Source organism: Coregonus lavaretus (genome assembly GCF_964263955.1).
Source record: "Coregonus lavaretus genome assembly, chromosome: 7".
NCBI lineage: Eukaryota > Metazoa > Chordata > Actinopteri > Salmoniformes > Salmonidae > Coregonus > Coregonus lavaretus.
Window position 1 is genome coordinate 43,782,176 of NC_139994.1, and position 23,743 is coordinate 43,805,918.

At 44.6% G+C, this 23,743-nt stretch overlaps 1 protein-coding gene across 1 annotated transcript in view; it reads right to left on the reverse strand.

The window, feature by feature from the left end:
• Nucleotides 1-17,507: 17,507 nt before the first annotated feature.
• Nucleotides 17,508-23,743, reverse strand: part of LOC311132529 (uncharacterized protein) — a gene marked incomplete at its 5' end in the record, with an annotated part of 49,700 nt that continues 43,464 nt past the window's right edge. The window contains 5 exons of the mRNA XM_084165799.1: nt 17,508-18,334; nt 18,561-18,733; nt 18,902-19,016; nt 19,306-19,483; nt 19,822-20,034. Of these exons, the coding sequence (XP_084021925.1) occupies nt 18,253-18,334; nt 18,561-18,733; nt 18,902-19,016; nt 19,306-19,483; nt 19,822-20,034 (761 nt within the window). The 3' untranslated portion in view covers nt 17,508-18,252. The remainder of the gene's footprint in view (nt 18,335-18,560; nt 18,734-18,901; nt 19,017-19,305; nt 19,484-19,821; nt 20,035-23,743) is intronic.

Below are 23,743 nucleotides of genomic sequence, written 5' to 3' on the forward strand. Positions count from 1 at the left end.
TTATGCAACTGAGCTAACAGACAACTACATGACTACTGTTTAACTTTCCTGAAATTCCACACCATAATAAGACACTTAATTTACTTACCCCTGCCTTGTTTACATCTCCCACGCAGGCATTTGGATAGTTCCTGGCTAAATCGGCAATGCCAGCCCAAGAGACCACTGACATTGTGGCTGAGGCAAAAAAGTGACTAAAAATAGGACTGACTGTAAGAAACAATTTCTATATACAATAGTCCAGTTTCATCACTACTATATATTGGGGAGCCAGGTCCTGACAGGCCCCCCCAATCAGATGAATGTAGTTTAAGCATTGTTGTGGACTTAGACCAACACATTTTTGTATTTTCTATATACAAAAAAAATGTGATTTTGAGAGTGAAAATCTGAAAAATCTATAGGAAAACTATTTTTTTTAAACATAGGAAAACAGGATATTTCACACAGGTTGCCTTTTCTTTGCTGGGCGTATTCCCACTTTTCCAGGTACCACTACACCACTTCATAGGGTCGATGGAAAGACAGCAGTGTCACATTCGTTGAATGACGGGACAGACCAAGGTGCAGCGTGATAAACTGATAAACACCACGACAAAACAATAAATGAAACGTGAAGTCCAAGGTAGCACACACAACATACCTTACACGGAACAAGATCCCACAACTACAATAGTGCCCATAGGCTGCCTAAGTATGGTCCCCAATCAGAGACATCGAGCGACAGCTGCCTCTGATTGGGAACCACACCGGCCAACATAGAAATACACATACTAGATAATAAACATAGAAAACGCACAACAAAGAATATACACACCCTGACTCAACATTTAAGCGTCCCCTGAGTCAGGGCGTGACAAGCAGTCACACACAGCATGCTGTTAAAGGATAAGCATTCCATAAACTCAGACATAATAAGCCAGTAGGTCCCAATCATAAGAATACAAAAACACAACCATTAAGAATTTCCCAATCGAAATGTACAACTATTACTTCCCATTGCAAAAAAACATTTCACGTTTAGCACACAAAGTAACCGGTGACCTAAAGTTTAAAGTAGAACTGACCGCGTTTTAACTACTTTCAAGATATGAAACACAGACAATCATAATATCAGTCAGAAATATCAAATTCCCAGTTGCTACAAAACCAACCTTATAAGAGGTTTTAAAAATAGAGTAGGTTATATTTGACTCAACTTTCCATGATGTACACTAAGGCATTGTTGGCAGAATAGATGGATGCAGTTCAATGCATGACTAATATAATTCACCAATTCATTTCTTGGTAGTCCAAAAAATACTGCTATCAGGTTGTAAATCACAGCTGGCCTGGTACATTGTTTGCTGCCTCCATTCGGGATGCACTGTTTCAGTTTCAATTAATCAATATTATGGACTAAAATTGACGAATGTAACTAAGGCTGGGAATGTCAATACAATCAAACTAGCAAGGGCAATGATCACAAGTCAGTCATAACATGGCTAATAGGCTAGTGTATCTGTTTTTGTAGCAAGCTAAAAACACAGAGCCTAACGTTAGCTGGCTGCTAGAAGGATGTCATGTCATGCCATTGAGTGACTGACTTTTTCCCCTTCATATCGTTTTTCGGTGGCTATACACAGCTAGAGATGCAGGTGTAATTTGGTTAGCTAGCAAGAACTTTAACCACTGTTATCTAGTTAGCATATCTCTTGCGTTCGCAAATTCACTCTGGCTATCTACTCCGATTTCAGGGCACTCTCGTCTGAGTGTGCCAGAGCGCAGAACAACTGATGAATTTACGAACACGCAACACCTGCTGAATATGACCGGAGTCAGTAAACGTAGGGGAAAAAGTAATAGTTAGTCAAGAACGCTCTAGATAACATGTAAACAGACTAACCAGCTCTGCTATGGCGAGTAAAATGGTCAGAGTGAAGAAGTAGCTAGCTAGAAAACTAGCCAACTTTAGCCAGTTAGCTTGGGTGCTTGGTTGGGACAAGCATGCATTGGCAGGCAAGTTGCAGAAGGACGAGGAGGCTACAATTCCCCATTGTTTATCAGTACAATTTTGATTGCCAACTAGCTGAAAAAGTTTGAGAGGGTTTATTTAATGTTCCTTCGTTAGATTTTAGCTCATCTTGCTCTGGCTATCATTAGTTGTTGACCTTGTTGTTGTTGATGTGCATAACTGAGGAAGAGAGAGCCTACCTTTTTATGGTTGTTTGATCAATAGGACTGTAAAGTTCCCAAGTGTAAGAGGACTCCCGTGGTGTTGACATATATGCAGAAATCCATTCAGGTTTATTTTGTGGATTTTGGCGAATGCATTCTAATGATCTAAAGTCGAGCTGTTGCAACTGCCTGTAAACACACAGTCCAGAACAAAGTTAATGATGGCAGGCCTGAGTGGCAAATGGCTTGTTTGCATAAAGGTCTACTGTAGCTCTGATTGGCTATAGCGCACCGGTCTGCGTAGACTCCGGTCCTGGACAAGACAAATGTTTTTATTAGGTTTTATTTGCTGCAGTGTCTATTAATTGTCCAAATGCACGGCCACTTTCCCACTCTATATTGCTATAGAATTTTCACAAATGCCTTAGAATACATAATTCCCAAACATTCTAAGAATTTATGAAAACGAGAATATGACCATATGTACAGTTGAAGTCGGAAGATTACATACACTTAGGTTGGAGTCATTAAAACTCGTTTTTCAAACCACTCCACACATTTCTTGTTAACAAACTATAGTTTTGGCAAGTCGGTTAGGACATCTGCTTTGTGCATGACACAAGTCATTTTTCCAACAATTGTTTACAGACAGATTATTTCACTTATAATTCACTGTATCACAATTCCAGTGGGTCAGAAGTTTACATACACTAAGTTGACTGTGCCTTTAAACAGCTTGGAATATTCCAGAAAATAATGTCATGGGTTTAGAAGCTTCTGATAGGCTAATTGACATAATTTGAGTCAGTTGGAGGTGTACCTGTAGATGTATTTCAAGGCCTACCTTCAAACTCAGTGCCTCTTTGCTTGACATCATAGGAAAATCAAAAGAAATCAGCCAAGACCTCAGAAAAAATATTGTAGACCTCCACAAGTCTGGATCATCCTTGGGAGCAATTTCCAAATGCCTGAAGGTACCACGTTCATCTGTACAAACAATAGTACACAAATATAAACACCATGGGACCACGCAGCCGTCATACCGCTCAGGAAGGAGACGCGTTCTGTCTCCTAGAGATGAACGTACTTTGGTGCAAAAAGTGCAAATCAATCCCAGAACAACAGCAAAGGACCTTGTGAAGATGCTGGAGGAAACAGGTACAAAAGTATCTATATCCACAGTAAAACAAGTCCTATATTGACATAACCTGAAAGGCCGCTCAGCAAGGAAGAAGCCACTGCTCCAAAACCGCCATAAAAAAGACAGACTACGGTTTACAACTGCACATGGGGACAAAGATCGTACTTTTTGGAGAAATGCCCTCTGATCTGATGAAACAAAAATAGAACTGTTAGGCCATAATGACCATTGTTATGTTTGGAGGAAAAAGGGGGTGCTTGCAAGCCGAAGAACACCATCCCAACCGTGAAGCACGGGGGTGGCAGCATCATGCTGTGGGGGTGCTTTGCTGCAGGAGGGACTGGTGCACTTCACAAATTAGATGGCATCATGAGGAAGGAAAATTATGTGGATATATTGAAGCAACATCTCAAGACATCAGTCAGGAAGTTAAAGCTTGGTCGAAAATGGGTCTTCCAAATGGACAATGACCCCAAGCATACTTCCAAAGTTGTGGCAAAATGGCTTAAGGACAACAAAGTCAAGGTATTGGAGTGGCCATCACAAAGCCCTGACCTCAAGCCTATAGAAAATGTGTGGGCAGAACTGAAAAAGCGTGTGCGAGCAAGGAGGCCTACAAACCTGACTCAGTTACACCAGCTCTGTGAGGAGGAATGGGCCAAAATTCACCCAACTTATTGTGGGAAGCTTGTGGAAGGCTACCCGAAACGTTTGACCCAAGTTAAACAATTTAAAGGCAATGCTACCAAATACTAATTGAGTGTATGTAAACTTCTGACCCACTGGGAATGTGATGAAAGAAATAAAAGCTGAAATAAATCATTCTCTCTACTATTATACTGACCATTCACATTCTTAATATATAGTCGTGATCTTAGCTGACCTAAGACAGGGTATTTTTACTAGGATTAAATGTCAGGGATTGTGAACAACTGAGTTTAAATGTATTTGGCTAAGGTGTATGTAAACTTCCGACTTCAACTGTAAGTGATTGCTTGTCAGATCTTTTTTTTTAAAGTGTCATATTCTTCCTAGGTGTATATGAACAGATTTTAATAAGATTTCATGTTGCTGTCAGTTCCACTTTAAATGCAACAATGTTTCACACACAAGTTATTTTCAAAGTGATGGCTAACAACAGTGCGCTGCAATAAAAACACAGTTCCCACTCACCAGATGATGATAATTTGAAACTTAACCTCTTGTTGAAAGTTATTCTTGAAAAGGGAGAAGCTAACAAATTAGCAACAACATCCTCTTTGATAACACCTGCTGCAGCCGCTGCAAATAGCCACAATTTGCCTTGATGACAGCTTTGCACACTCTTGGCATTCTCTCAACCAGCTTCATGAGGTAGTCACCTGGAATGCATTTCAATTAACAGGTGTGCCTTCTTAAAAGTTAATTTGTGGAATTTATTTCCTTCTTAATGTGTTTGAGCCAATCAGTTGTGTTGTGACAAGGTAGGAGGGGTATACAGAAGATAGCCCTATTTGGTAAAAGACCAAGTCCATATTATGGCAAAAACAGCTTAAATAAGCAAAGAGAAACGACATTCCATCATTACTTTAAGACATGAAGGTTAGTCAATACGGAACATTTCAAGAACTTTGAACGTTTCTTGAAGTGCAGTCGCAAAAACCATCAAGCGCTATGATGAAACTTGCTCTCATGAGGACCGCCACAGGAATGGAAGACCCAGAGTTACCTCTGCTGCAGAGGATAAGTTCATTAGTTACCAGCCTCAGAAATTGCAGACACATCTCAACATCAACTGTTCAGAGGGGACTGTGTGAATCAGGCCTTCATGGTCAAATTGCTACAAAGAAACCACTACTAAAGGACACCAATAATAAGAAGAGACCTGCTTGGGCCAAGAAACACGAGCAATGGACATTAGACCGGTGGATATGTGTCCTTTGGTCTGGAGTCCAAATTTGAGATTTTGGGTTCCAACAGCCATGTCTTTGTGAGATGCGGTGTGGGTGAACGGATGATCTACGCATGTGTAGTTCCCACCGTAAAGCATGGAGGAGGAGGTGTTATGGTGTGGGGGTGCTTTGCTGGTGACACTGTCTGTGATTTATTTAGAATTCAAGACACACTTAACCAGCATGGCTACCACAGCATTCTGCAGCAATACGCCATCCCATTTGGTTTGGGCTTAATTGTTACGATGTACTTGTGGATGTGGTGGTGAAGTCAGGTGCAGGACACAGCGGATAAGTCAAACAGCTTTACTTGACTGAATACACAATACAGAAAATAAATGGCCTCAAAACACAGGAGGCGAAAACCTACGCGCAACGCGTAAAACACTAAAGCACACATAAACCAACAGACAAACGACAGGCAGACAACAACACACAACTCCAAAACATAACACAGGGAAACTTATAAGTGACATAATCAGGACAGATTACGAAACAGGTGCACTAAACTAGACATGACCAAACGAACATCGAAACATCAAACGGTGGCAGCTAGTACTCCGGGGACGACGAACGCCGAAGCCTGCCTGAACAAGGAGGAGGAGCAGCCTCGGCGGTATTCGTGACTGTACCCCCCCCTTGACGCGCGGCTCCAGCTGTGCGCCGACCCCGGCCTCTGGGACGGCCAGGAGGACACGGAGCAGGGCGCGTGGGATGGTTTCGGTGGAACTCCGTCAGGAGGGAGGGATCTAAGATATCCCTCCTAGGCACCCAGCACCGTTCCTCCGGACCGTACCCCTCCCACTCCACGAGATATTGTAGACCCCCCAACCTGACTGAGTACGCCGGAGCCACCTCGATGTCCAGTGGGGGCGGAGGAGTCTCTCTTATCTCACAGTCCTGGAGTGGACCAGCTACCACCGGCCTGAGGAGAGACACATGGAACGAGGGGTTAATGCGATAATCAATAGGCAGTTGTAACTTGTAGCATACCTCGTTCAATCTCCTCAGGACTTTAAATGTCCCCACAAACCGCCGACCCAGCTTCCGGCAGGGCAGGAGAAGGGGCAGGTTTCGAGTAGAGAGCCAGACTCGATCTCCAGGTGCGTACACTGGACCCTCACTGCGGTGGAGATCGGCGCTCGCCTTCTGTCTACAGATAGCCCGCTGCAGATGGACGTGTGCAGCGTTCCACGTCGCCTCCGAGCGCCGAAACCACTCATCCACCACAGGAGCCTCGATCTGGCTCTGATGCCATGGTGCCAGAACCGGCTGATACCCTAACACACATTGGAAAGGGGTCAGGTTAGTAGAGGAGTGGCGAAGAGAGTTCTGGGCAATCTCTGCCCAAGGGATATAACCCGACCACTCCTCCTGCCGGTCCTGGCAATACGATCTCAGAAACCTGCCCACATCCTGGTTCACTCTCTCCACCTGCCCATTACTCTCAGGGTGAAAACCCGAGGTAAGGCTAACCGAGACCCCCAACCGTTCCATGAACGCCCTCCAGACTCTAGAGGTGAATTGGGGACCTCGATCTGACACTATATCCTCGGGAACCCCGTAGTGCCGGAAGACGTGGGTAAACAAAGCCTCTGCGGTCTGTAGGGCAGTAGGGAGACCCGGCATTGGGATGAGACGACAGGCCTTAGAGAACCGATCCACAACGACCAGAATGGTGGTATTCCCCTGGGAGGGAGGTAGGTCAGTGACAAAGTCTACCGAGAGGTGAGACCACGGCCGTTGTGGAACGGGCAGGGGCTGTAACTTCCCCCTGGGCAGGTGTCTAGGCGCCTTACACTGGGCGGACACTGAGCAGGAGGAGACATAAACCCTCACGTCCCTAGCCAATGTTGGCCACCAGTACTTTACACTAAGGCAGTGCACTGTCCGGCCAATACCTGGATGTCCAGAGGAGGGCGACGTGTGAGCCCAATATATGAGACGATCACGGATCTCGAGCGGCACGTACGTCCACCCCACTGGACACTCCGGAGGAGTAGGGTCGGTGCGTAACGCCCGCTCGATTTCCGCATCGATCTCCCACACCACCGGTGCCACCAGACAAGACTCCGGCAGTATGGGTGTGGGCTCAATGGACCTCTCCTCTGTGTCATACCGCTGGGACAGTGCGTCTGCCTTACCGTTCTGGGACCCTGGGATGTACGTAAGCTTAAAGACAAACCGGGTCAGAAACGTGTTCCACCTAGCCTGACGAGGGTTCAGTCTCCTAGCTGCCCGGATGTACTCCAGGTTACAATGGTCAGTCAGAATGAGAAAAGGGTGTTGAGCCCCCTCAAGCCAATGCCTCCACACCTTTAGGGCCTGAACTACGGCTAGCAGCTCCCTGTCCCCTACGTCATAATTTCGTTCCGCCGGGCTGAGCTTTTTTGAATAAAAAGCGCAGGGCTGGAGTTTAGGAGGCGTGCCTGAGCGTTGAGACAATACTGCCCCAATACCGGCCTCTGACACGTCCACCTCCACTTGGAACGCTAAAGCGGGGTCCGGATGCGCCAGCACCAGAGCCGAGGTGAACAGGTTCTTCAGTTTATTAAACGCCCTGTCTGCCTCAGCCGACCACTGCAAACGCACCGGGCCCCCCTTCAGCAGGGACGTGATGGGAGCTGCCACCTGTCCAAAACCCCGGATAAACCTCCGGTAGTAATTGGCAAAACCCAAAAACCGTTGCACCTCTTTAACAGTGGTTGGAGTCTGCCAATTACGCACGGCTGACACACGGTCAACCTCCATCTCCACCCCTGACGCGGACAACCGATAACCCAAAAAGGAGATGGACTCCTGGAAAAACAGACATTTCTCTGCCTTGGCATACAAGTCATGCTCCAACAGCCTACCCAACACTCGGCGTACCAGGGCTACATGCTCGGCTCGTGTAGATGAGTACACTAGAATGTCGTCAATGTACACGACCACACCCTGCCCATGCAAGTCCCGGAAGATCTCGTCCACAAAGGATTGGAAGACTGAAGGAGCATTCATTAACCCATATGGCATGACGAGATACTCATAATGACCCGAGGTGGTACTAAATGCTGTCTTCCATTCATCTCCCTCCCTAATGCGCACCAAGTTGTAAGCGCTCCTGAGATCCAGTTTTGTGAAGAAACGCGCTCCGCGTAATGATTCCGTCATACTCGCAATCAGAGGCAGAGGATAATGGTATTTAACTGTGATCTGATTGTGATTACGGTAATCAATACACGGGCGCAAACCTCCATCCTTTTTCTTCACAAAAAAGAAACTCGAGGACACAGGGGAAGTGGAGGACCGTATGTATCCCTGTCTCAGAGACTCGGCTATGTATGTCTCCATAGCCGCCGTCTCCTCTTGAGACAAGGGATACACATGGCTCCGCGGAAGTGCCGCACCCGCCAGGAGATCTATCGCACAATCTCCCCGTCTATGAGGTGGCAAACGCGTCGCCCTAGTCTTACTGAATGGTGGGATCATGGGCGATTAACCAAGGAAGCCCCAGTACCACGGGATACGCAGGAGAGTCGATCAGATACAACTGAATAATCTCTTCATGACCCCCCTGCGTCCTCATCTTAAGTGGCGCTGTGACCTCCCTAATCAACCCAGATCCCAACGGACGACTATCTAGGGCATGGATAGGGAAAGGCACATCTACTGGTCGGAGGGGAATCCCTAACTTAACACAAAAATTACGATCAAGGAAATTCCCAGCTGCGCCTGAATCGACTAGCGCCTTATGCTGGGACTGAGATGCAACCTGAGGAAACACTACAGGTATACAAAAGTGAACAACAGAGAGCTCTGGGTGAGGTGGGCGCCTACTCACCTGGAATGACTCCCCAGTGCGCGACCTGCTGCCTCGAACCCCTGGAGACCCTCCCCAGCACCTAGCCGCAGTGTGTCCTCTACGACCACAGTTGGTGCAGGGGACGGCCTCCCTCGGTATCTCCCTCCTCCTCTCTCTAGCGCCAGCACCCTGAGCTCCATAGGGCTCGGCTCGGAGGTGCTGGAGGATGGAATGGACGGCCCCAACTCTGGACGTCCGCGGGTGGCCAGCAGGGTATCCAGACGGATTGGAAAAAACATGTCCACCAGCTGGTCGAAGGTAAGATTGGTGTCCCTGCAGGCCAACTCTCGTCGAACGTCCTCACGCAGGCTACACCGATAGTGGTCGATGAGGGCCCTCTCATTCCACCCCGCATCCGCCGCTAGAGTCCGGAAGTCCAGGGCAAACTCCTGGGTGCTCCTCTTCCCCTGTCGAAGGTGGAACAGACACTCTCCCGCCGCTTTACCCTCAGGGGGATGATCGAACACAGCCCTGAAACGGCGGGAGAACTCCGCGTAGCTGATGGTGGCGGCGTCTATTCCCCTCCATTCGGCGTTGGCCCACTCCAACGCCTTGCCGGAGAGACAGGAGATGAGGGCGGAAACGCTCTCGTATCCCAAGGGCGCCGGGTGTATGGTAGCCAGGTAGAGCTCCACTTGAAGGAGGAACCCCTGACACCCGGCTGCGGTGCCATCATATGCCCTCGGGAGTGAGAGCCGAATGCCACTGGACTCCGGAGCTGGTATGGTGGGGCTGGCCGATGGTGGTGGTAAGGTAGGAGGAGGTGTGGGCAAACCTCCTCTCTCCCATCGGCGCAGGGTGTCCATGACCTCCTGCATGGCGGACCCGAGTTGCTGGATTCTGGCGTCCTGGAAGCTGACCCAATCTTCCAGCGACTCGGTTCCCGCCGCTGCTCCTGCTGACTCCATAGTAATTGGTGTGTTGTTCTGTCACAATGTACTTGTGGATGTGGTGGTGAAGTCAGGCGCAGGACACAGCGGATAAGTCAAACAGCTTTACTTGACTGAATACACAATACAGAAAATAAATGGCCTCAAAACACAGGAGGCGAAAACCTACGCGTAACGCGTAAAACACTAAAGCACACATAAACCAACAGACAAACGACAGGCAGACAACAACACACAACTCCAAAACATAACACAGGGAAACTTATAAGTGACATAATCAGGACCGAATACGAAACAGGTGCACTAAACTAGACATGACCAAACAAACATCGAAACATCAAACGGTGGCAGCTAGTACTCCGGGGACGACGAACGCCGAAGCCTGCCCGAACAAGGAGGAGGAGCAGCCTCGGCGGTATTCGTGACATTAGTGGGACTATCATTTGTTTTTCAACAGGACAATGACCCAACACACCTCCAGGCTGTGTAAGGGCTATTTTACCAAGAAGGAGAGTGATGGAGTGCTGCATTAGATGACCTGGCCTCCACAATCCCCTGACCTCAACCCAATTGAGATGGTTTGGGATGAGTCCGACGGCAGAGTGAAGGAAAAGCAGCCAACAAGTGCTCAGCATATGTGGGAACTCTTTCAAGACTGTTGGAAAAGCATTCCAGGTGAATCTGGTTGAGAGAATACCAAGAGTGTGCAAAGCTGTCATAAAGGCAAAGGGTGGCTATTTGAAGAATCTCAAATCTCAAATATATTTTGATTTGTTTAACACTTTTTGGGTTACTACAAGATTCCATATGTGTTATTTCATAGTTTTGATGTCTTCACTCTTATTCTACACTGTAGAAAATAGTAAAAAAATAAAGAAAAACCCTTGAATGAGTAGGTGTTTAAAAAAATATATTTTCCTTTATTATTTCCACTAACCCTACCACCCCTCCCTTAATTGGAGTAAACTAATGAACAACAATACTTAGGCTTCTACTTCCAGCTTATACATACTATATATATTTCAAGGACACAATCTATTTTACAATAGTTGTATTTTGTTTGTTTGTTTTGTTTTTCCTCCACCCTCAACCTCTCCCATCTATTTTTGATGTCCATCCAGTTTGATTTCTATTTGCCATATATTTTTATCTGTGCTGTTTCACAAATTTTCTGAACCTATTTACATTTTACAGACACAGTATATTTTACATTAGTTTTCTTGTTGTTATTAGTTCCACACTTCAGCTCCATTCAACCCCTCCCATCTATCTCTTAACACCATCCATATTGGTGATGTTTCACAAAAGTTCTGAACCTTTCTATTCTCATGGTTTCTACAGATTGTAAATTAAAGATACGATTTTTTGCTAAAAGTATTATTATATTATTGATCGATTGACTATGACTTTTCCAAATCACCCAGTAGTACTATCTGCAGAGTTAGCTCCAGAAAATCTTTGCAATTCTTCAGCCATTCCTGGACCTGTGACCAAAAACAAGCTACAAATGGACAGTACCAAAATAAATGATCTAATGACTCTGTCTCTTCGCAGCAAAATCTGCAGTGCTGGGAAGGTTGTATCCCCCATATATATAACATTCTATTGGTTGCAAGAATTTTGTATAATCATTTAAATAGAACAATTATATGTTTTGAATCTTACGATACGTTTTTGACCTGATACGTTTTGCGTATCAGTTCATAAACCATGTGCCATGGAATCGGTACACTGAAAATCTCTTCCCAACTATTTTGCAATCTATATGGCACAGCTGTCAATTGTTTGGTCCTTAAATGAAACTGCTGTACTTTTTATCATTTTCTTTAACCAATTTTGGTCTTTAATGCAGGGCCGACAGACAAGTTCCTTACTTTTTCCCCCTTCCACTTGCCTCTTCCATTTTTGCAGTAATGCTGGAATTAGTTGGTTGTAATAATGGGTAGAGCAGACATCTCCACCTCAAAACGTACAGTTGAAGTCGGAAGTTTACGTACACCTTAGCCAAATACATTTAAACTCAGTTTTTCACAATTCCTGACATTTAATCCTAGTAAAAAGTATCTGTCTTAGTTCAGTTAGGATCACCACCTTTTTTAATAATGTGAAATGTCAGAACAATAGTACAGAGAATGATTTATTTCAGCTTTTATTTCTTTCATCACATTCCCAGTGGGTCAGAAGTTTACATACACTCATTTAGTATTTGGTAGCATTGCCTTTAAATTGTTTAACTTGGGTCAAACGTTTCGGGTAGCCTTCCACAAGCTTCCCACAATAAGTTGGGTGAATTTTGGCCCATTCCTCCTGACAGAGCTGGTGTAACTTAGTCAGGTTTTTAGGCCTCCTTGCTCGCACATGCTTTTTCAGTTCTGCCCACACATTTTGTATAGGATTGAGGTCAGGGCTTTGTGATGGCCACTCCAAAACCTTGACTTTGTTGTCCTTAAGCCATTTTGCCACAACTTTGGAAGTATGCTTGGGGTCATTGTCCATTTGGAAGACCCATTTGCGACCAAGCTTTAACTTCCTGACTGATGTCTTGAGATGTTGCTTCAATATATCCACATAATTTTTCTTCCTCATGATGCCATCTATTTTGTGAAGTGCACCAGTCCCTCCTACAGCAAAGCACCCCCACAGCATGATGCTGCCACCCCCGTGCTTCACGGTTGGGATGGTGTTCTTCGGCTTGCAAGCCACCCCCTTTTTCCTCCAAACATAACAATGGTCATTATGGCCAGTTCTATTTTTGTTTCATCAGACCAGAGGACATTTCTCCAAAAAGTATGATCTTTGTCCCCATGTGCAGTTGCAAACCGTAGTCTGTCTTTTTTATGGCGGTTTTGGAGCAGTGGCTTCTTCCTTGCTGAGCGGCCTTTCAGGTTATGTCGATGTAGGACTAATTTTACTGTGGATATAGATACTTTTATACCTGTTTCCTCCAGCATCTTCACAAGGTCCTTTGCTGTTGTTCTGGGATTGATTTGCATTTTTTGCACCAAAGTACGTTCATCTCTAGGAGACAGAACGCGTCTCTCCTCCTTTTGATTTTCCCATGATGTCAAGCAAAGAGGCACTGAGTTTGAAGGTAGGCCTTGAAATACATCTACAGGTACACCTCCAACTGACTCAAATGGTCAATTAGCCTATCAGAAGCTTCTAAAGCCATGACATCATTTTCTGGAATTTTCCAAGCTGTTTAAAGGCACAGTCAACTTAGTGTATGTAAACTTCTGACCCACTGGAATTGTGATACAGTGAATTATAAGTGAAATAATCTGTCTGTAAACAATTGTTGGAAAAATGACTTGGGTCATGCACAAAGTAGATGTCCTAACCGACTTGCCAAAACTATAGTTTGTTAACAAGAAATTTGTGGAGTGGTTGAAAAACAAGTTTTAATGACTTCATCCTAAGTGTATGTAAACTTCCGACTTCAATTGTAACGCTACCTCAGAAATCACTCCTTTCAATGGTGCCCTGTTCCTAAGAGCAAAGCAATAAATAGATCTTAATCCAAGTTGCATGACACGGAGCGCCAGCTCCCTCTGGTCAGAAGAAACACAAACAAATATCACAAGTCCACTACAGGTTCCCTTCACTGATTCAACTGCACCAGTGGAGGCTGCTGAGGGGAGGACAGCTCATAATAATGGCTGGAACGGAGCAAATGGAATGGCATCAAACACATGTATTTGATACCATTCCACTGATTCCGCTCCAGTCATTACCACGAGCCCGTCCTCCCCAATTAAGGTGCCACTTAAGGTGCCACGACCTCCTGTGAACTGCACCCAATTCCTTTCTCACCCACCCTGAACCCACAAATGGATCCGCCAAAAGGCAAGGATCCGCTTTCTCCCAAAATGTCCCTCTGACTTGACCAGATTCTTCTTACTGTCTACCTCGGACAGAGTATCGTCTCTTGAGTCTGAGCTTGCAGAGGGTTAGGCGGAGCAGTAATAGCTGAACAATTACCTGCTTGCTTTCGAAACGGCCACTCCTTTCAACACACCCACTCCTTTCCACACGCCCATACTCCGGTCGCCATATTAGGATGCAGCTACCCCCTTCTCATTCTAAACATTTTTGCAATACAAAATTCTCCAGACCTCCAAGGGAGGCGTGACAATGACGTGGTTTTGGAGGTATGGCAACTCGAGACTAATAGACCAATAACGAAGAGAGCTCCAAAACTCTCTGCCAATAACAGCTAGTTTTAAGTTTTCCCCTCCCCACTCAGACCACTCCCAGACATTCCTAGCAAAACTCTTGCTTGAGAAATAGTTTTTTTTTACTAAAAAGCTATTTTGGTCCATTCTAATGGTAACTATTACAGTAAGGTACTTAATTGTTACCCAGAAATGATTCGATATTGATATAGAAAACAATGCAGTACACCGCGGAGCCCCTGGCCTAGGCAGCGAGCTCTGTTAATATTGTACATAATTTTGTTATTTTTATGTTTTTTGTTGCATTTTTAAATAATTTTTTTGCAGTTTGATCTGGCGGTTGATCACTTACATCTCTTGACTCTCAGAGTTTCAGAATTGGGATGAAAGTCTATCTTTTTGGATTACGGATATAGGTAGCTAGTTGGCTGTTTGGATTCAAATAATGCAGCCCCGGCTTTATTGTTTCATCTGTCAGGAAGAATTACAAAAAGTACTGCATGCTGTGTCCAGAGATGGCAGAAGACGTTCAGGGACTGTTCTTAACCACTGCCAAGATGTGGTGACTTTTCGTGTGCTTTTCAGCAGCTGTGGCATCACCCAGGTACAGTGAGGGAAAAAAGTATTTGATCCCCTGTTGATTTTGTACGTTTGCCCACTGACAAAGACATGATCAGTCTATAATTTTAATGGTAGGTTTATTTGAACAGTAAGCGACAGAATAACAACAACAAAATCCAGAAAAACGCATGTCAAAAATGTTATAAATTGATTTGCATTTTAATGAGGCAAATAAGTATTTGACTGGAACAGAGCACTTGAGTGTGCACTGGAAGTGTGTACTTCCAAGATAGGGGAGAAATTATTTCCACACAAAACGATGGACATTGGGTTTATTTTTCAGTCTTAAAAGTTTATAACAACTTCTGGATAACATAACATAAAAAAACAAAAATGAAATTAATAAACATTTTACGCACCCCATGATGACATTACAAATTTAAAAAGTAGCTTGGAAAAACAACAACATTACAGGAAGAATCGTCCCCCCACAGCTCTCCTCGTTGACCATAGAATAGAAAAAGAAAGAAAATAACCAATTCTATTCTCGCAGTACGTAACATTACGTACGTACCTACCACACGCTAGTACATAGTGGGACAACCTAGACCAGTGTTAAGATGTGAATTCATATCAATTATATACAGTGAGGGAAAAAAGTATTTGATCCCCTGCTGATTTTGTACGTTTGTCCACTGACAAAGAAATGATCAGTCTATAATTTTAATAATAGGTTTATTTGAACAGTGAGAGACAGAATAACAACAAACAAATCCAGAAAAACGCATGTCAAAAATGTTATAAATTGATTTGCATTTTAATGAGGGAAATAAGTATTTGACCCCCTCTCAATCAGAAAGATTTCTGGCTCCCAGGTGTCTTTTATACAGGTAACGAGCTGAGATTAGGAGCACATTCTTAAAGGGAGTGCTCCTAATCTCAGTTTGTTACCTGTATAAAAGACACCTGTCCACAGAAGCAATCAATCAATCAGATTCCAAACTCTCCACCATGGCCAAGACCAAAGAGCTCTCCAAGGATGTCAGGGACAAGATTGTAGACCTACCATTAGCTGGAATGGGCTACAAGACCATCGCCAAGCAGAAGGTGACAACAGTTGGTGCAATTATTCGCAAATGGAAGAAACACAAAATACCTGTCAATCTCCCTCGGCCTGGGGCTCCATGCAAGATCTCACCTCGTGGAGTTGCAATGATCATGGAATTAGCCTAGAACTACACGGGAGGATCTTGTCAATGATCTCAAGGCAGCTGGGACCATAGTCACCAAGAAAACAATTGGTAACACACTATGCTGTGAAGGACTGAAATCCTGCAGCGCCCGCAAGGTCCCCCTGCTCAAGAAAGCACATATACAGGCCCGTCTGAAGTTTGCCAATGAACATCTGAATGATTCAGAGGAGAACTGGGTGAAAGTGTTGTGGTCAGATGAGACCAAAATCGAGCTCTTTGCTATCAACTCAACTCGCCGTGTTTGGAGGAGGAGGAATGCTGCCTATGACCCCAAGAACACCATCCCCACCGTCAAACATGGAGGTGGAAACATTATACTTTGGGGGGGGGTTTCTGCTAAGGGGACAGGACAACTTCACCGCATCAAAGGGACGATGGACGGGGCCATGTACCGTCAAATCTTGGGTGAGAACCTCCTTCCCTCAGCCAGGGCATTGAAAATGGGTCGTGGATGGGTATTCCAGCATGACAATGACCCAAAACACACGGCCAAGGCAACAAAGGAGTGGCTCAAGAAGAAGCACATTAAGGTCCTGGAGTGGCCTAGCCAGTCTCCAGACCTTAATCCCATAGACAATCTGTGGAGGGAGCTGAAGGTTCGAGTTGCCAAACGTCAGCCTCGAAACCTTAATGACTTGGAGAAGATCTGCAAAGAGGAGTGGGACAAAATCCCTCCTCAGATGTGTGCAAACCTGGTGTACAACTACAAGAATCGTCTGACCTCTGTGATTGCCAACATGGGTTTTGCCACCAAGTACTAAGTCATGTTTTGCAGAGGGATCAAATACTTATTTCCCTCATTAAAATGCAAATCATTTTTGACATGTGTTTTTCTGGATTTTTTGGTTGTTATTCTGTCTCTCACTGTTCAAATAAACCTACCATTAAAATTATAGACTGATCATGTCTTTGTCAGTGGGCAAATGTACAAAATCAGCAGGGGATCAAATACCTTTTTCCCTCACTGTACATTTTCAGGAGTGAATTTTATTATCAACCTGTTATGGCATAAAATCGGATAATTTTCGAACCCCCCATTTAACCATTCAACGATAGATGACTTGTAAAAATCTAATACAAAAGCTTGAGTGATTGCCATTATCATACACAGTACATGATCATCATAGGATAGGGGCTTTGATGGTTGACAGGGAAACCCTGTTTACTCAGTTTTGTTGTCATGTCAATAGTTTTGTGAAATGTGAAAATGTTTTACTTTTGGAGATAAAATAATGAATGATGAAAAATTAACTCCCGCCCGCAGCCAAATAAAGTGTATATACTTTTTTTTTATTTCTTTTTAAAATATATATATATGTATATATATATATATATTATATATATATAAAATACTGTTTCATTTATAGATGTACAATATCTGTGAGTAAGTGTGTGTATGTGAGCGAGTGAATGAATGCGTGAATGTGTGAATGAATGCGTGAATGTGTGAATGAATGCGTGAATGTGTGAATGAATGAGTGAATGTGTGAATGAATGAGTGCATTAATCAATTAAATGAGTGAAGACGAGCGAACAAACAAGAACAACCCAGAAATTCATTATATAGCTAAGTACCTGTTTTATGTCTTACAACTATAAAGGTGTTTTACATAATATACACATTTAATTACTTACAAAAAGAGAAAAGAGGCCTGGAGTTAACAGGCTGGGAGAGACACAGCAGTGTTAGTACCACCAAGTAGAAAAAAAAAGAAAGAATAACGGAAAGATTTCATAAACATTTTAACCTAGAAAAACGCAGTCTCGCTAAGAAAGCTCATCAGTGCATCTCTTCTCTTTGATGTTCCAACGTCAAAGTGCTGATTTGGTAACACGGAGACAACTCCACTCCTTTGTAAAACACAAAAAGAAAAAAATGAAAAAATGAAAGAAAAAGAGCACATCTGTCTAAGAATGAAATGCTAGTACCACCCTCTGTACTGTACTGAAAATCTAAATAGATTTAAAAAATAAAGAAATAAAATCAAACATTTGAAAAGATAAAAATATAGATAAAAATAAAATGCACTTTTGTCACACAAGGCACCTTTCATGTTTTTTTGTGTGTTTCTTTTTGAAGTACTTGAGGTATGAAAAAAGAAGAAAAGTTATATAGATTCATTTTTTCAACGTTTTTTCTTTTGTTGCTGTGTTGCACAGTAGCACCATTTAAGTTGTTTCCGGAAGACAATGCACCATTGGAATTCCACCTTGTTGTCACGGAGACATCATCATCACCACCCCTCCGCCGCCGTCATGTTCGTTGTCAGTCGTCCCCGGCAACGGTTGCCGCTGTGCTGTTACGTCCTCTTCATACAGACCACACAGCGGCTGACGCGCGTCCGCAGGTTACCTGCCTTCAGCGTCTCCGACTGTGGCTTCCTGTTAGAGGTCAGGAGTTAGAGGTCAGGGGTTGTTATCACTGTATGGCCACTCAGATCTTTACATTTTATATGAAAATGACCCATTTCAAGCAAATAACTACATTATCTAATGCTTTCAGTGTAATTTCTCATTACTCAGGATCAATCAATCAACCAATCAATCATTCAATAAACCAGTTACTGGGGGGAAAAAACCTATCATAATCTCTGACATTCTCTCGTACCTGAACATTTCTGATTGGTCGACGGTGGCCAGCCAGAAGCTGTAGGAGTTGCCGTAGTAGTTGCAGGTTCCCCGTCCGTGGCACTCGATGAAGGGAGCGCTCCGGAATTCCTCTAGACAGGAGCCGGGAGAGGCCAGAGCCTGACCCGAACCCTCAGCACCAGCACTAGTGTGCTGTTATAAAAGGAGAGAGGGAGGAGGGGAGTGGGAGGGATTGGTGGAGAAAGGTAAATGTGTGTGTTCATATGGCGGCTTAAACGCACTTAAAATGTAAAACTTGATTCCTCTGTGTGTGTGTGTGTGTGTGTTTTAGGTGTGCTGTGTGTGTGTGTGTGTCTGTACCATCATGAAGGAGTATCCAATCCACAGTGGTTCCCAGTAGTTGGGGCAGGTGGGGATCTGAATGGTCTGACTGTGTACAGCGATCACCATGGCAGGGGCCTCACACACCGCACACCTAAAACACACACACACACACACAGAGGAGTAGTTAAATACACACACCGCACACCTAAAACACACACACACACACACAGAGGAGTAGTTAAATACACACACAGCACACCTAAAACACACACACATAGAGGAGTGGTTAAATACACACACTCAGACATGATCAAACCACAGTCTCCTATTGTATCTCGTCTCCTCTATATGCCCTCCATCCCTCCCCCTCTCCATCCCTCCTTTCCTCTTTACCTCCGTCCCTCTATCCCTTCCCCCTCCCTCACTCCATCCCTCTCTACCTGCTGATGTAAGGTTTGATGCCTTCTCCGGTGACGGGGGCCATAGTCATGGGCATGGGCGTGGGTGTGGACAGCCAATAGGAGTAGTCGTTACGGGAGGCGAAGTTACACACGTTGTTGATGTTACAGAACATGAATGGCATGGTGCTGAACCGACGCAGGCAACTACCAGCAGTTCCTAGAGAGAGGCAGTAGAGGAAGGAAGGGAGAGGATGGGGAGAGGTGAGAGGAGAGATGAAGGGGAGAAGGGAGGGGCGAGAAGATGGGGAGAGGCGAGGGAGGAAGGAGGGAGAGGAGAGGGATGAGAAGAGAGGTGGAGAGAGGAGAGTTTCATAATTTGTTTTTCCAGCTTCGAACTCTCTTTCCTATGTGTGTGTGTGTGTGTGTGTGTGTGTGTGTGTGTGTGTGTGTGTGTGTGTGTGTGTGTGTGTGTGTGCGTGCGCGTGCGACCGCGCATGTGTGTGCATGTGTCTTTGTTTACCAGCTTGTATATATAACTCCAGTCTCCATCCTTACCCAGATCCTGTCCGTGTGCCCTCTCATTGCCCTGTACGTAAAGCAGAGAGTAGCCGTCGTAGATGAGGCTGGTGCCGTCTGGGCAGAAGGGGACGTCCTCGCCCTGGCTGTGTCTGGTGATCAGGAAGCCGTGGGCCACAGAGGCAGATCCAGATGGACCTGGGGGGCCCTGCAGGCCATCTGAACCAGGGGGACCGGGATATCCACGTTCACCTGGGAACAGGGGAAAGAAGGGATAGGAGACAAAGCATGGGGAACATTAACAACTCAATGAATTGTATAATACCACATAACTCAGGCAGAGTAAAGTTCTTGGCAGAGTAAGATGTGCTATAATGATCAGTATAATCAGTAAGATGTGCTATAATGATCAGTATAATCAGTAAGTTGTGCTATAATGAAGACTATAATAAATAAGATGTGCTACAATGAAATCAAATTTGATAAGTCACATGCGCCGAATACAACAGGTGTAGACCTTACCGTGAAATGCTTACTTACAAGTCCTTAACCAACAATACAGTTTTAAGAAAATAGAGTTAAGAAAATATTTACTAAATGAACTAAAGTAAAAAGAAAAAGAAACACAATATAATTACAATAACAAGGCTATTTACAGGGGGTACCGGTACCGAGTCAATGTGCAGGGGTACAGGTTAGTCGAGGTAATTTGTACATGTAGGTAGGGGTAAAGTGACTATGCATAGATAATAAACAGCGAGTAGCAGCAGTGTAAAAACAAACAGTCCGGGTGGCCATTTGATTAATTATTCAGCAGTCTTATGGCTTGGGGGTAGAAGCTTTTAAGGAGCCTTTTGGACCTAGACTTGGCGTTCCAGTAACGCTTGCCGTGCGGTAGCAGAGAGAACAGTCTATGACTTGGGTGACTGGAGTCTTTGACCATTTTTTGGGCCTTCCTCTGACACCGCCTGGTATATAGGTCCTGGATGGCAGGATGCTTGGCCCTAGTGATGTACTGGGCTGTACGCACTACCCTCTGTAGCGCCTTACGGTCGGTTGCCGAGCACTTGCCATACCAGGCAGTGATGCAATTGGTCAAGATGCTGTCGATGGTGCAGCTGTAGACCTTTTTGAGGATTTGGGGACCCATGACAAATCTTTTCAGTCTCCTGAGGGGGAAAAGGTGTTTGTCGTGCCCTCTTCACAACTTTCTTGGTGTGTTTGGACCATGATAGTTTGTTGGTGATGTGGACACCAAGGAACTTGAAAATCTCGACCCTATCCACTACAGCCCCATCGATGTGAATGGGGGGCATGTTCGGCCCTCCTTTTCCTGTAGTCCACAAGCATCTCTTTTGTCTTGCTCACATTGAGGGAGAGGTTGTTGTCCTGGCACCACACTATCGGTGATCAGGCCTACCACCGTTGTCGTCAGCAAACTTAATGAGGGTGTTGGAGTTGTGCTTGGCCACGCAGTCGTGGGTGAACAGGGAGTACAGGAGGGGACTAAGCACGCACCCCTGAGGGGCCCCCGTGTTGAGGATCAGCGTGGCAGATGTGTTGTTGCCTACCCTTACCACCTGGGGACGGCCCGTCAGGAAGTCTAGGATCCAGTTGCAGAGGGAGGTGTTTAGTCCCAGGGTCCTTAGCTTAGTGATGAGCTTTGTTCAAGTAACAGACACATCTCAACATCAACTGTTCAGAGGGGACTGTGTGAATCAGGCCTTCATGGTCAAATTGCTGCAAAGAAACCACTACTAAAGGACACCAATAATAAGAAGAGACCTGCTTGGACCAAGAAACATGAGCAATGGATATTAGACCGGTGGAAATGTGTCCTTTGGTCTGGAGTCCAAATTTGAGATTTTTGGTTCAAACTGCCAGGTCTTTGTGAGACGCAGTGTGGGTGAACGGATGATCTCTGCATGTGTAGTTCCCACCGTAAAGCATGGAGGAGGAGGTGTTATTGTGTGAGGGTGCTTTGCTGGGGACACTGTCTGTGATTTATTTAGAATTCAAGACACACTTAACCAGCATGGCTACCACAGCATTCTGCAGCGATACGCCATCCCTTCTGGTTTGGGCTTAGTGGGACTATCATTTGTTTTTCAACAGGACAATGACCCAACACACCTCCAGGCTGTGTAAAGGCTATTTTACCAAGAAGGAGAGTGATGGAGTGCTGCATCAGATGACCTGGCCTCCACAATCCCCCGACCTCAACCCAATTGAGATGGTTTGGGATGAGTCAGACGGCAGAGTGAAGGAAAAGCAGCCAACAAGTGCTCAGCATATTTGGGAACTCCTTCAAGACTGTTGGAAAAGCATTCCAGGTGAAGCTGGTTGAGAGAATGCCAAGAGTGTGCAAAGCTGTCATCAAGGCAAAGGGTGGCTATTTGAAGAATCTCAAATATAAAATATATTTTGATTAGTTTAACACGTTTTTGGTTACTACATGATTCCATATGTGTTATTTTATAGTTTTGGTGTGTCCAAACGTTTGACTGGTGTGTCCAAACGTTTGACTGGTACTGTATGCTCAGACTTTAGTCATTTGCTGGCATGGCGATGGTAGTTGTCATGGTAATGGCGGGTGTGTGTGCAGTAGTGTTGGCTGATTGGTGGTGGTTATCGTGCTCCCTCTCACTCAGAGAGTGTCATAGTGTAGAACAGTAAAGCCTCAAAGGTTAAGATGATCCACCTTTCAAAACAAGTCATTTTTGGCTAGCAACAGCAGTCAACTAGCTAGCTAGGTAGCTGTTTAGCTTGCTAGCACATTCCCTCATTTGTTTGTAAACAATTAACAAGCTAGTTATACCACATGTTCTTGTCAAACTGTCAACAGAGTAGCTAGCAAGCAACAAGATCTGCCAAATAACAGTCTACAAACCACTTGAGGGAAAATAAATCAGATTGAACTGTTTAGACAAGTCGCATGGCCAGGAATCTGATTTCAAACCATCTACGAAGGTGGTTTGAAATCTGGCTTGAAATATCTGATTCCATGTCTGTTGCCAGTTCGTCTTGTCTCGTCAAGCCTAACAGCGGTTTTCCCGTACTCCTGTTTTGCTCTAGCCCCTGTTTTCCAGTTCTTCCCAGTTTTGACCATTCTACCTGTCCTGACCCTGAGCCTGCCTGCCGTTTCTGTACCTTTCGGACTCTGCTCTGGATTACTGACCTCTGCCTGCCCTTGACCTGTCGTTTGCCTGCCCCCTGTTTTTGTAAATAAACTTTTTCTATTTCGAACTGTCTGCATCTGGGCCTTATCCTGAGTCTTGATATTTTGGCTGTTCAGACTGCAGAAAAATGATCAGATTAGAAGGCTTTAGATGTGCTATAATTAGGGATGTAACGATTCACCATATCGGTCCCAACCCCAAACTGATTAAAATGTAGCATGCAACTTATTATATGACTTGTTAAGCACATTTTTACTCCTGAACTTATTTAGGCTTGCCATTACAAAGGGGATGAATACTTATTGACTCAAGACATTTCAGCTTTTCATTTGTAATTAATTTGTAAATAGTTCTAAAAACATACTTCCTCTTTGACATTATGGGTTATTGTGTGTAGGCCAGTGACACAAAATCTAAATTTAATCCATTTTAAATTCAGGCTGTAACACAACAAAATGTGCAAAACGTCAAGGGTGTGAATACTTTCTGAAGACACGGTATATATTCATTGGCAATATCATAGCTAATTTGTAAAAATATTGATGCATTACTAGCTCAAAACAAGTTAATTAGTGGGTGATGGTGATTTCAGAACCAAAGTAACAGGACAAAAAACATAGGCTACATTGCCCCCCCTAGTCTGATAGTGATAGTGTGGTGGTAGATGCCTAGTTTCCCTAATGGCTCAGCTCAGGTGCTTACATAGTACATACACCATAGGCATACATCATCTACACACACACACACACAAGTCAGCTCAGATTCGCATTTATTCGGTCTCT